This window comes from Poecilia reticulata, chromosome 3, assembly GCF_904066995.2.
Source record: "Poecilia reticulata chromosome 3, P_reticulata-male-v2, whole genome shotgun sequence".
NCBI lineage: Eukaryota > Metazoa > Chordata > Actinopteri > Cyprinodontiformes > Poeciliidae > Poecilia > Poecilia reticulata.
Window position 1 is genome coordinate 29,893,602 of NC_088832.1, and position 13,358 is coordinate 29,906,959.

Consider the following 13,358-nt stretch of genomic DNA (forward strand, 5'->3'; position numbering starts at 1 on the left):
TTAGCCAGATGTAGCCTTTCAAATCTATGTCCTGCTGCCATAAGCATTTTAAGACAGCATTTTTTTTTCTTCAGCTCTTCTGATTTAACTGTAGTTTCAGTCTTTTTCCAAGTCCCTCTTGAAAAATGTCATCTTTTACTACAGTAGACTTCATCTCAAACCCTGAGATGAAGTCTACCTTCATGTCACATTTGCTTTCTACCACTTTGCTGTTTTTGCAGCTATTTTACTTCTTTTCATGTCAAACCTTGGGCGAATAATTATATTTAGTGACTTTTATTACCCAGCAAAATAGCCTCTCCATGAATTTAATTGAAAACTTCCATCAAATCACCAAGGACAACTGCCCATTATTAATAACCACACCGTGATTATCATGATGTAAAAACATTAAAAGTATCTGAAGTTATTACATAATTTATCCCTGAAGTGAACATGTTGTACAGTTAATGTACATGTTTATACATTTAAAAACATAAGAAATTATTCAGCCATAACAAATGAAAACAGACACAGACTTAGAACATAATTAAGGTTTTTATTTAACATAATAAAGTGAAAAAGTATTGTACAATTGTGAAGTGAAAGAAAACTAGACGTGGCTTTGAAATAAAAGTAAAATCTGAAAATTGTGGTGTGCATTTATATTTAGCCCACCTGACTCAATACTTTGTAGAACCAGCTTTAGCTGCGAGTCTTGTGGGTCATGTCATTACCAACTTTGCACATTTTGGAAACAGACTTTTTTTTTCCATTTTTATTTGAAAAGCCTCTCAGCCTCTGCAAACATCAACTTCCAAGTCTCACCACAGATTCTCAATTGAATTTACGTCTGGCCTTTGACTGGGCGACTCCAACTTATGCATATGGACACTGGAAGGTGAATCTGCAGTTGAGTCCTGCAAACTAACAGTTTTTTTTATTATATATATCCAGGACTGCTCTATAGTTAGCTCCAGAAAATGTAAAAAACATTAAGTTTTATTAATGCTTAGTTAGGGCAGTTTACATAACTGTGTTAAAAAAAAGGAAATTATGGAGACAGTAATGTCAAATTAAAATTGAATATTTGTACTGATCTATTTTACATAATGCTGTCATTAGTTTGAATGTCCAAACTAGAAACACACCACTGTGGTAAACTGGCAGATAAAATCTGTAAATCAATATAAACCAGACTCACCCTCATTTTTCACGTCATTTGAAATGGAGACCATTTTCAGAATGGGGAAGCTGAATTAGAGCTACAGATACTGTGGAAAAGTAAAAAGTCTAGTTTATGACTGTGACGTTGTCTACATTGTTTTTGTTTTCTTGGGTAGAAATATGAAAGTACATTCCTGTCAAAAGTTTGTCCTTTAATCTCCCAGAGCTGCTGGAAACCAGTGGCAGGTGTCAGGCATGTCTATCTGGGAGAAGTACATCCTGAACTGTTTTTTTCCAGCGAGAACTTCCTATCAACATTTGTGTTTATCTATTAAGCATCAAAACAACAGAACAAAAAATATTGCTATATGCATAATAAACTTTGTGCTACCTGAATATACAGAACTATGCAGCAAATTTTCAAACATCCATCAGAGTGGCACACTACAGAAGAGTAGTTTTCATTTGATATGTCATTTAATACTGAGAGGGAAAAATGTTGATAAGAAAACATGTCATATTTATCATTTAAAGACTGCTCTGAGGAGAGCTAAAGACTTAGGTGGCAGACGGAAGTTGGGAAAAGAATAAACAGAACAGGGTGCTGCAGTGGGGGAAATCCCACCTTTTCCCTGAGGAAAATTCGAAAGAGTGTAAATCTGCCGTTTGAATTTAATCAGGGCAGGACTCTGAGCACAGCTGCAGATGCTCTTTGGATTGGCTGAAGGTTTGAGGCGCTAACATCAAAGACTCCATCACTTTCAGTGCCAGGAAGAGCCAGGAGGGTCATCCGTCTCCGGATAAGTGTAATTAAAAGATGTGAGATGGAACAGGGAGGGATCTGGGCTGGGGTGAGAAACTCTTGACTGGGTTTACACCTGTTTACTCTAAAGATAACCATGTGTCAAACAACCTGAGGAGAAAATACTTACCTCAGCCTCCCAGCTGCTCCTGCAAAGCTTCTTGGTTTAATCGACATGCAGCATAACCCGGAGTAGGCAGAACAAAGCTGACCGCCCCTGTTCAATATGAGGGACTGTCCCTCATCTGTGATGGTTGATACCTTGGAGGGCTTATTTTACTTTATAATTAAATCTCTGTCATTTTGGGTTATGTGGCATTGCATTGTTTACCTCACATTTACTGCAGAACCTTAGCTCTTCTACATGTTTTCATGACCAAACCTCACATTTCAGTGTATATTAATTTATGTGATAGAACAATAGAGTGATGCATTATTGTAAAGTGGAATACATTTTTAAAGTGTCTTTCAAATAAACTTGTGGTGTACAAACTTCCATACAGTATGATGCTGCCACCACCACGTTTCATAGTGGAAATGACTTGTTCAGGGTTTTGGGCTGTTTTATGACAGAAACTGATCCAACTGTGTGTTAATGATAGTTGTTGGAAGTTGCTCTACTCATAGTAGTCATGGATAACAAAAAAACAATTTGCTGAGGAAGACATGTTTTATGACTGCTGTATTTTTTTTTCTTTTCCTTAATAGAGTGAGAATGTGGTGAATTGTCTGTCGATTGCTTTAAAATGTCTCTTTTGATTTCTGAGTCAGTTTTAGCAGAACTCCCAACACATTCAGAGAAGGCACAGAGAGCGGTATCTCTGTCTTTAACTCAGTACTCCATCAATGAAATAGACATTTCATCACCAAACCATTCCTGTGTTGTGCAACAAAGTTTCTCTTTGTCTGTGTGGGGGAATCAATCTTTTAACTTAATTTATTGTTTTTTTCTTGTGAGAATCAATTTGCTCTTTTGATAAATGTTCAGAAAAATCTAAGCAAGAAAGTAATTTCTTTTTTTTTTTTTTTACTTTCTATAAAAATATATTTCTGGAAATACAATGTCAGCCAGGAACATCTAGCAGAAAGCTTGTATGAGGTAATATATCAGTTTTCAGGGAGTGAATCGGGTAGGGAATGCTCACTCTTTTGTAAGAGACAAACTTCTTACACCTTTCCATATCTGGAAAAATTGCTTTTTGGAAACAGAAGGATCATTAATATAATACAATACAGGGGTGTGCAAAAGTGTTCGGAGACTTACAGATTTTTTGTTGTTGTTTATTCTTTTGTCAAACTTGAATGTTTCAGAATACACAGCTGGAATACTGGATTAAGATCAATTAAGCAAAGAAGCGGTTTTTAAATGGTAATGTCATTTATTAAGGAAAGAAAAAACTTTCCAAACAAACCTGGCCTGATTTAAAATGTAATTGCCTCCTACATCTAGTAACTCGTTCTACCACCATGAGGAATTTTGACTGTCTTTACCTTTGCCATATTGGAGAGTATGAGTATGAACAGCATACTTCATACTTCAGGATCTAATCTGGATTTAAAACTTTTATATGTCTGGTTTTCATCAGTCATTCAGAGGTGGCCATTGTCGTGCTGCATGACCAAACAGCGAAGCTTGATTTAGACATTCTTCTGCAGGTTGTTCTGATAACGAACAAAATTCACGATTCCACGAGTTATAGCAAGTCATCCAGGTCTAGAGGAAGCAAATCAACCCCAAACGCTCTGCTTCTCTAATGCTCTGTCACATTTTAGGTCTGTCATGTAACATGAATCATGTCTTCCAAATGTTCCAGTTTTGTTTCATCTGTCACCAGAATGGCTCCCCAAAGGTCTCAGCGACCATCAAGATGTTTTTGGTAAAAGTGAGATGTGCCTTCATGGTTTCTTTGGTCAGCAGTGGTTTTGGCCTTTGAACTCTCCCATGGAAGCTACTTTTGTCCAGTCTCCCTTTCCTAATGTTGTATCTTGAATATGCAGTGAGGCCTGCAGAGCTTTAGATGCACTAAGTTGTTTTGTAGCCATCTGGTTGAATCACCGATGTGCTCTAGGAGTAATTGGAGTAATTTTAGTGAAGTGGTCTCTCCTGGGAAGGTTCACCACTGCTTCATGTTTACTCCAGTCATGGATTAAGGCTCTCCCTTTGGTTCACTGGTATTCCAAACTCTTAGAAATGGCTTTGCAACCCCTAAACATGTCTGGCTATTTCAATTGTGTTCGGTCTGTTAGTGATTTCAGCTACACTCTTTCACAGATTCAACTATGCTTATAATAGGTTTAGAAAGAAACTGCCATACCAGTAAGTGTGTATCATCCCAAAGAGAGGCTGTGCAAACGGATTTGGGGACATTTCCCCAAAACAGCCTCTCCTTTCACTAATAGCCACCAAGTGTGTGCTGCAGTCCCAAACGCTGGCTGAGAGAAATCAACACTCTGTGACTCTCTGTGATGCGACCCCCCCGCCCCCCACCGGCCGACTCAAAAGGCCTTTGTGCCAGTATTTCTCACCCTCTAGACAGAGGTGAGGCGCTGCTGCTTGATGCCAGCATGATCCCTTGAAAGAGAAGAGATCGGCGTCTTCAGCAGCACAGAAGGGATTGCTGATGTTATTGGCCATGGCAAGAGTCAATGAAAGAAGGAATCCTCAGGGATGGAGCGAGCAGTACCACTCTTCCTCTCCGACCCTCCATTCCTTTCAAAAGAAGAGAAATCTTACCACAAGGATGTGGGAAAAGTTCTTAAAGCTTCAATGGTTCGGTCAGTTGATGAAGATTCGTTCATTATCCTACCTGAAACAAGTAGTTTGTTTTTCCGGTTTGTCCCAGTTGTGTCTGATTTGCTACTTGGGTTTTTATTCAGTATACCTCTAAATACAGGGTAGCGATAGATCAATAACAAATTTACACTTTGATGAGGTAATAGCTTTTAATGATTTTTCTGGAAGACAGGTTCTTATCTCAGATGGAAACAAATAACAGTGCTGAGGCAAAATAAATTCATTAATGTTTATTTAATGTAGAATAATTATTTGATCAGCGGGAAAGGAAAGGAATTCACCTCAGATTGATAATTAGATTATTTAATTGGTTAAATACATGATGTACATATGAGTCGAACAGTATTTTAATTTAAAATTGCACTAATTTGCACAAGATAAAGTACAAACTTGAAATTGCAATCTTGTTACTTTATTATTTTGATGCTTCAATTTATTTTGTTGTCAATCTGGAATAAAATAAAAAAGTGTGGTGTAACCATATAAAAATAAACATTTGGTATGATTATTTAAAACAGATCCAAGAAGATAAAAAAAAAGTACAGTTTCTGTTGAAGAGGAAAAAAAGTCTGTGAAATCTGAGAAATAAATAATAAAAAGAAAAAAAAATCTTGTTTCCAATTCCGCATTATTTATTTCCAACATATTTCTACCAAAGCTGAGCTTAGTTTGATTTAGCCAAATTGGGCCTCTAAAGGAATAACGTTCGCACATTGGACCTGCAGAGCATCACAGCTAACTGATCCCCAAAAGAACGGAGCCAGAATTCTTACTGAATCTTGCCAAAGTAAAGCTGATTTGATTGAGCGAGTTAATTTCATTTATTTTGTGTTCAGGGCTGCTTCAGATCAGCCACTGCCAGGTCTGCTACAGTGGCTGCTGCTCATTAGGATCAAAGCAATCACCCTGTTCTCCTCCAAACAGATTTCGGCCAGCATCGTTGACTGCTGCCAACGTTGTGTGAAGGCACGGCATCTCTTTGAGCGGAGGAACGGTGGAGGTATGTTGTTGGTGGGGATGGGATCTGACTGTACTCTCTAAACTGGTTCTGTGTTCACAGCTTGCAGCAGATGGGGCAACAGCAGTCGTGAAACGCTCACACACCGGGGACTCGACAATCACTCTCAAATGAAGTTGTGCAACCAGGAAACAGAAAAGGGATTTCTTGGTTGTGGTTAAGGCTAATATCTTCCCTGTTTTTCGAATGGATTTAGTTAGAAATACAGATAGCTTAGTTAAGCATTGATCCAACTGAAAATTAAAGAACAAAGTTCTGACTTGCAACTATTCATTTTTCAGGTTTCACAAGACTTGTTTAATGTATTTTTCATGCATAAAAAAAAAAAATCCACCAGCACCTACCAGTCCGCTCGCCGGACCTCAATATCCCTCCCAGCAGGTGGTGTGTCCACATGGAAGGGGTTTCCTGTAGTTTCTTCAGACTGAAACCATGTGCGTGCTGGCAAGATATCTCCTCCATCCTGGCTCATGGCAGATGGACTCATTTTAAGCAGGGAGAATATATTGATTTCTTCTGTTTTCCTATGTAGTCACAGCCATCATGACTGAAAGAACAAGAACCAAGAAGGGGAGCGTGGAGTAGAGTTACTCCTCCTCTGCATCCCATCAGGATGTGTCCAGGAGGCCTCCATCTGAGCGTTTCCTAAGCATATTCCACTGGGAGATGGCAAGGCAATTTTATTTGTTTAGCACATTTACATGATTAGAAGAAAATAAGCAAAAAAGCATTACATTACACTGACAATGTAAGGTAAAATGTAGACTTAAAAAAGTCTACATTTCATGAATTCCCAGTTGTTACTAATCAAAAACTGTTCTAAAAACAGTGAGGTTTTAGCCTTGATTTAAAAGAAATCAGTAGTTCATAAAATATGGAAGTTTGTTACAAAAAAAGAGAAGCATAAAACTGAATGATTCTCTAAAAAGTGAAATGTACTGACCGTCGAACTTGGCTTAAAAAATTTTAACTAATGCATTTGCATGAATTAAGCATGAACTATATAATATCCTAGCAAAATTGCCTCAAAACAGTCTTTTGAAACTGCAACATTAAACATGTTGATACTGTCATAATGATTGATGTATTTTGATATTTTGTGCAACTTTGGTTTAGTTTCATGGCATTAGTGTCAGCCTGTGCTTTTACCTTCAATGCAATTAACACAGTAGTTCACCGAGACCTTAGCAGGTTCTGCAATATTTGGTTTTGTGTAATGTTTCAACAAAAATAATGTCCAGTAAAACATGTCATAGAAATTGATAGGAAAAGTAAATATTGCTATTGTTTTCTTGTCATTAAAATATTCTTGAAACAGTGCAGGTTTTTTTTTTTTTTACATTTCAAATCAAAACAAGTTAATTCAGTCAGTAATGTGTGGAAAAGTTTTAGCTTTAGCTTTTCACCTAACAGGAGTCAAGTCTTAAACTAGATTCCTTGGTAAATAATACAAACAATGTCAACATACTGTAAAACTGCAGGTATTTTTTTAGAATGCAGCCTGGACATTGCTATTTTATTTCCAGAAACCCTGCTGTGTTGAATAAAACATAATGCAATAGGTGTATTTTGTTTGCTGGTATATCCTTAGTAGAGAATCACAACGGGGTGGCTGTGTTTCAGTGGGTTAGATTCCAGCTTGGCCCTGGGCAAGGCACTTAACACCAAGTTGCCTACAGTTCTGCGCATGAAAACATGTTTTAGTGTGACTGGGTGAATGTCTTTCGTATAAATAAGTGTGAATAGAAAGGTGCTGCATAAACTCAGACAATTTAACATTACAGAGTGAGTAAACACAAGAAAGAGAAACTGCATTTAAATCACAATGAAACAAAAATAATAAAAAAACATTTCCCTTTGGAGTTTCAGATAATATCCTAAATTTAACATCATGGGAAAGGTTTTAAGAGACTGATTAAATTTCCCACATTGTTTTTTAATTAAACACGAAATTAGATTATGATTCATGCACCTCTGCAGTTATGAAATGGGACTATTTACCTAATAGTTTATAAGGAGGTTTAACTGTTAAATGATACAAAACAAAAAAAAAATCCAGTCTGAATGGCAACCAGAGATAAACAAGAGTCTCTGTGCCTCAGGAAGGAGAGAGAAGGACAAAAATAGCTGCGGAGAACTGGCAGAGGACTTGGACTGCCAGTCATGACCAGTTTCCTTCAAATCCTCAGTGCAGGGCATTATTACTGAAACTAGATTTCACTGTCACTATGGCTGTACCCCGGCCTGCAGGACCTCTGTTTACTCAGACAGAAAGAGCATGTATTCCTATTTCACATTGTTGATGCAGGCGACATAAAATATGTACACAATATAAATTAATCAGGCTCTTCAGAAAACAATGTAGCTTCTGGAATATCAAAAGGTTTGATTCACAAAAAAAAAAAAAAAAAAGTTATTTTCCTCCCTCCTGGTGGCTGTTCATTAAAACTGTGTGGGCTAAGAGCAGCAGGGCTGCATTAACTGCAAATCAGAGATCCTGATTTAATTCAGTAAATTAGGGAACCGCAACAACTTTAGGAAAACTTTAAAAACACCCTGCAATTAAAGCTCATGTAAATGTGAGAACTAGAAAAAAAAATTGACAACTGGTTTTGTTTGAAGCTACACTTTTTTAAAAAAAAAAATCTGCTACAGTTCCAGTCATAGGTTTGTTAAAGTCACTATTGTGTCTTTTTTTAAAGAATTTATTTGACATTGTGTTTTACAGTCTGTCAAATTCAAACAAGGTCAAAGTCATGGAGAGGTTCAAAAATATAAATAAAATCAAAACCACACCAATATTTGATTGTCTTTTAGCAAGTTACAATGAGAGTATGGGAGATTTTCATGTTAATTGCAAGCTTCAGTTATGTAGTTGTTGATTTGAGGTGAAGTTGGAAGAACCTGGAGGTCATCAGTCTGTCCAACATACCAGAACTACTGGCATAAAAACAGGCTCAACAGCTGGAGCAGTGATTTTGGGTTAGAAAGCTTCACCCAGACTGTTGGCAACTTTCCTCATATTTTTAACAAACCACTCAATTTTTGTCTCCTAAGTCATGAACTTTTCTTTGAATAACATTCTGGTTCTCCATGTAAGCAGCTGCAAAATTCAGTCAAGTTTGAAGGTGTTGATTTTTGAGCAGATGCTTCCTCTTGGATCAGGTCATGCTGACACTTGGGTTCATCACATTTCCAATATTTATTTCGGTGAGCCCATGCACACGTGAAAACCGGTTTTGGAACATGCGTGAGCGAGACTTCGATCCTATCGAAAACTTCTGGAAAGGCTTTAATGCTAAACCCAACAGTACTCAATCAGTTTAATCAATTCTTCTAAGAAAAGTGGTCAAATATTAAGCCTGAATCACAAAAAGCTTCCTGCTTTCATTTGACTCGATTGGACCTGCTAACATTAATTTTAATCTTCATTAGCACAAAATTCAGGCCCATATATTTGTATGTAAACCTTTGATTTAAACTGTATGTTTGAAATCTTTATTTAGCTTCTGATCATAAAATATTTGATTCTGTCCATAAGCAATATTATATTAATTTTATAGAAGACAGCTCAATAACCTTAAATACAGCAACTAATAATTTTAGAAGTTAATTCAGAGGAGTCCGTTTGTGGTCTGACAAAACACAGCAAACAATGACGATTAATCTAGAACAGATCAAAGACCGAGACACGGAGCAATACTAAAGGAAGGTTTATTAGAATAAACAAAGAAAACATCACAAAGACAAAATAGCTATAAATCTATCAATTTCCTCATTTTATTTCTTATACAGTGTGTTTATTTCAGACTTCAATAGCAAACAGCCGATAATGTGAGTTGAAGAGGATTGAGAAACCTTTAACCTATCAGAAACTGCCACAATTATCTGGGAGCATGGATGTGTCGAGGAAAGCTTCAGGTTGTTCCTTTTTATAGCCACATCCCATCACACACACGCACACGCACACACACACACACACACACACACACACAAACTCACATTCAAACTCACTCAGACCAAGGTCGTCACTTTGGCCGGTAAGCATTTCACCTGAAGAGCCCCACGCTCGTCACGTAGCGCCCTTCAGGGTCTGAACAGCCGGCAGCTCACCGAAAGGTCAAAACACTCACACACACCGTTTATAATTATTTACACATCTGTAAAGCCCAAAGCGTTTCAGCCCCCACTCGCTCCCAGCAGGGATCAGAATGGTGAAAGGAGCTAGTGGATCCTCGTCAGCTCCTCTACGATCTTAATCACCTCGTCCACTGTGGCTTCACGCTTCATGCCGCTGCCATCATCGATCTGAAAATGGAAGACAACGAGCGGTGAGCCGAGACGAGTAGATGCACGAGCAGCAGCCAACTACGTCCGCAAATATTTCACTTGGATAAAATGTTATTCTCCTTTCCATTGTTTTCAGAGCTTTATTTCCGATGTTTTGAAGTGCACACCTAAACGCTGGGAATCTTTTATCTTTCCCACACAGACAACAGACTGCAGCTTTTTCCCTCTGGTTTATTTTTTATTAATCGCACCAGAAGGTAAATGTAAAGACTTTTCCAAAGAGACAGGAACCATTTATAATTTAAGCACTGAACAATCGTGATGGAAGAAAAACAAAAAAAAAAAAAAAAAAAAAAGCTATTCGAAGTCTGCTCCATTTAAATCTGACCTCCTTATAGGTGTAAACTGATGTCAATCTGGATTTCTGTCTGTTAAGTTCACCCTGAAAATAAAGAGATTTCACTCCAGATTTCACACAATTACAGTTAAACTAAAACATAAATATTTAAAATATGCATATATTCAGTTTCTCTGCGATGCAAATTAGTTATTGCAGCTGTGTTTAAAGCAATGTTCCACTTTAATTTTGTGGGAGGAAAAAACTAACATTTTGTTGCTATTATCAGCTGCTCTTCACAAGAAAACTTAAGATATTTTCAAGGCAAAATAATTTGAATAGGTCCTTTAAGCTTCAAAAAGAGAGCAAAAATGGTGCATCCACCATTTTACTGCTTCCACTGGATGTAAAAAGGAAAAGTAGAAGCAAAGTCTCACTAGTCAAATGAACAAGATGTACAGACCGCCTCAATAAAAGCAGGAACTATCAATTGTGTGGATGTTCCACAAAATTCAGCAGGAGGAAGCCTCGTCTTTCTCAAAAACAATATGCCTGCAGAAGCTTTCATAATAATAGCTAGAAATGGAGCCAGAACCATGATGATCATGGGCTTGTTATGTCATTTCATTATGTGGCAAAGCATCTGCTGACCACATGCCCAAATATTGTAAAATATAACATGAGGCTAACTAGTAGCAACAGTTTGGGTAAATTAGGACATGAACCAGAACAATGTTTCATACAGGGTGTTGCAGTGGCCCAGTCAAAGTCCAGACCCCCACCTGACTGACTGAAATGGGACATAAAGATACCTGTCCAGACATTATAAACTTACAACTATTAAAACAAAAATATTTCTCTTTTATCATTTCTGCTCTGATTTCTGATTTATACAAAACTTCTTTATTAACCAACTTGTGTGTCAATTTAAAAAAAGGTTTTATTGCAACTCTTTATCGAAGCTATAATCGACAAATTTAAGAATTATGTTTTTAAAAGCCAAGCTAACGCATCCACTGGCAACAATTCCAATTTTCTTCCCCCTTCAAGATAAGAGAGGGAACCAGGAGAGATACAGATGCTCCAGGGGAGCAGACTTCAAGAAAAGGAAATAAATGGCGATTCGTTTCCTAAATCTGATCTTAATAGAGCTAAATTGTTTCTTCTCTGTGGCTTTGGGTTTAGTAGTGTGTAAACAAAACAATTTGGTTTGTGAATGCCAGAGTCCAGACAGAAGAGTGTCCACTTCAGCATGTCACATATCAGGGAAGGATAGCTGAGGCCAAAATGACTGAAGCTCTTAACCACTAAAGTGAGACTCAACCTTCAAATCTTCCCCCAGACAGTTTAAGAGAAAAAAGCACACAGACAGAGACAGAAAAAAAGAAAAACATCCAAGCAAAAAAAAAAAAAAAAGAAGAAATAATCCTCTTTGTGGGTGATTGACTGTCAGTCAGTCAGCTTGACAGACAGATAAATAAATACCCTTAAGAGATAAATATCCCCTGATAAAAATTATATCACTATAAACAGGGGAGTTTGTCCCCAAGAAACTTTTTAAACATTGAATGCAATTTTATAGAACTGAGCTTGATTATTGCTGGAATGTTCTTAATAGGCTTTCCGTCGACCAAACGAACAAACAAACCAAAGAACATTTGAGAAGTAAAAAGCATTCAAATTTATACGTTTGTGATAAATCTAGAAATGTTAAATGTATATGTTAGAAACATGAGGTGAAGTGCAGGTGATTTGAACTGGAAGAGGAGAAACTGCGCCCACCAGTAGAGTGCTGACGACCTCCTGCATCTTTGCCCGACTGAGATCCAGGAAGCTTTCAATCAGGTCCCCGTCGATGAAGCCTGTGCCCTGCTCCGTCTTGCGCTCCGTGTGGAAAGACCTCCAGGTGTCACTCGGTTAAGGATAAATCATTACCAGGCAGCCGATTCAGCCCGAGGTCGGCCCTTTGGGTGTGACCATGCTAACTTTACCTCAGGCAGATTTAATAAATATCCAGCAGATGACACCGTGTTCAATGCACCAGATAGATGGTAATCATAGAGGCCCTCTTGAGTCATATTTTATAAACAAAGAGTGAACAGAGGGCCTTTGAGCATTAAATAAAATGATGATTAAATAAAACCACAGGGTAGCATTGTCAATTTTCTCTAAGAAAAGGAAAGTCCCTTTCTTATGCAGCAGGATGGAAACTAATTATTTGAGCATTAAAAATGTATCAATTGCCTGTAAAGTCTGTAAAAACATCATTATTGGTTTGTTGTTCATTTCCAGGGCCGTCACCAGAACAACCCCGGCCCGTCCAGGTCTCAGATGGTTACTGTACACAGGAGTTCAGGACATGAAGGATATAAGCTGTGCTCGATCTTGCCCACGCTTTTGATGACCTTGGTGAGGCGGTTCTGTAGGTCAAGCAGGAGGCTGTACCAGCCCTCGGACAGAGACGTTACCAGACCTAAAAAAAAAGCACAGAGATAATCTTTTATGAAGGTGTGAAAAAGCTGAGGAGAAGAGAGAAATGTCATGTCTGCATTCATTAACAGTTTTAAAGCTGTAGTTGGTAACTTTAGTAAAAAATGTCTTTTTATATATATATATATATATATATATAAATTTGTTAAAACAGTTACCATGTTGTGAGAGTATGAGACAAATAAACAGTGAAAAACCAAGCTCCTCTGACACGTCTCTGTGGTCCTACTGCCATCTGCAGAACTAAACCACACCCTGTCAGAAACGACCAATCAGAGACATGAGGAGGGTCTTAGAGCTGTAAATCCTCCTCATGTACACGCTGCTCACATCCCTTTTTCTCTGCTGGTGGTTATTTCTCCACCATTAACACAGCTGCAGCACAAATACGAGTTTGATTGACAGCATTAAGACACGCCTCCTGGCTCTGATTCATTGTTTCTGATCAGGAACGGTGTATTTCTGCAGATGGCTATAAGAC

General features: G+C 37.8%; 1 protein-coding gene and 1 long non-coding RNA gene across 2 annotated transcripts in view; one reads left to right on the plus strand and one right to left on the minus strand.

Moving 5' to 3' along the window:
• Window positions 1-1,004: 1,004 nt before the first annotated feature.
• Window positions 1,005-7,859, plus strand: LOC108166179 (uncharacterized). The gene is made up of 3 exons (XR_001776448.2): window positions 1,005-4,723; window positions 5,667-5,742; window positions 5,803-7,859. It is a non-coding gene; the product is annotated as an uncharacterized LOC108166179 (long non-coding RNA).
• A 1,598-nt stretch (window positions 7,860-9,457) lies between these two features.
• ddb1 (damage-specific DNA binding protein 1) overlaps window positions 9,458-13,358 on the minus strand; it is a 47,464-nt gene continuing 43,563 nt past the window's right edge. Inside the window, exons 25-27 of the mRNA XM_008405646.3 lie at window positions 12,758-12,860; window positions 12,170-12,293; window positions 9,458-10,068 (exon numbers count right to left, since the gene is read on the minus strand). Of these exons, the coding sequence (XP_008403868.1) occupies window positions 9,985-10,068; window positions 12,170-12,293; window positions 12,758-12,860 (311 nt within the window). The 3' untranslated portion in view covers window positions 9,458-9,984. The remainder of the gene's footprint in view (window positions 10,069-12,169; window positions 12,294-12,757; window positions 12,861-13,358) is intronic.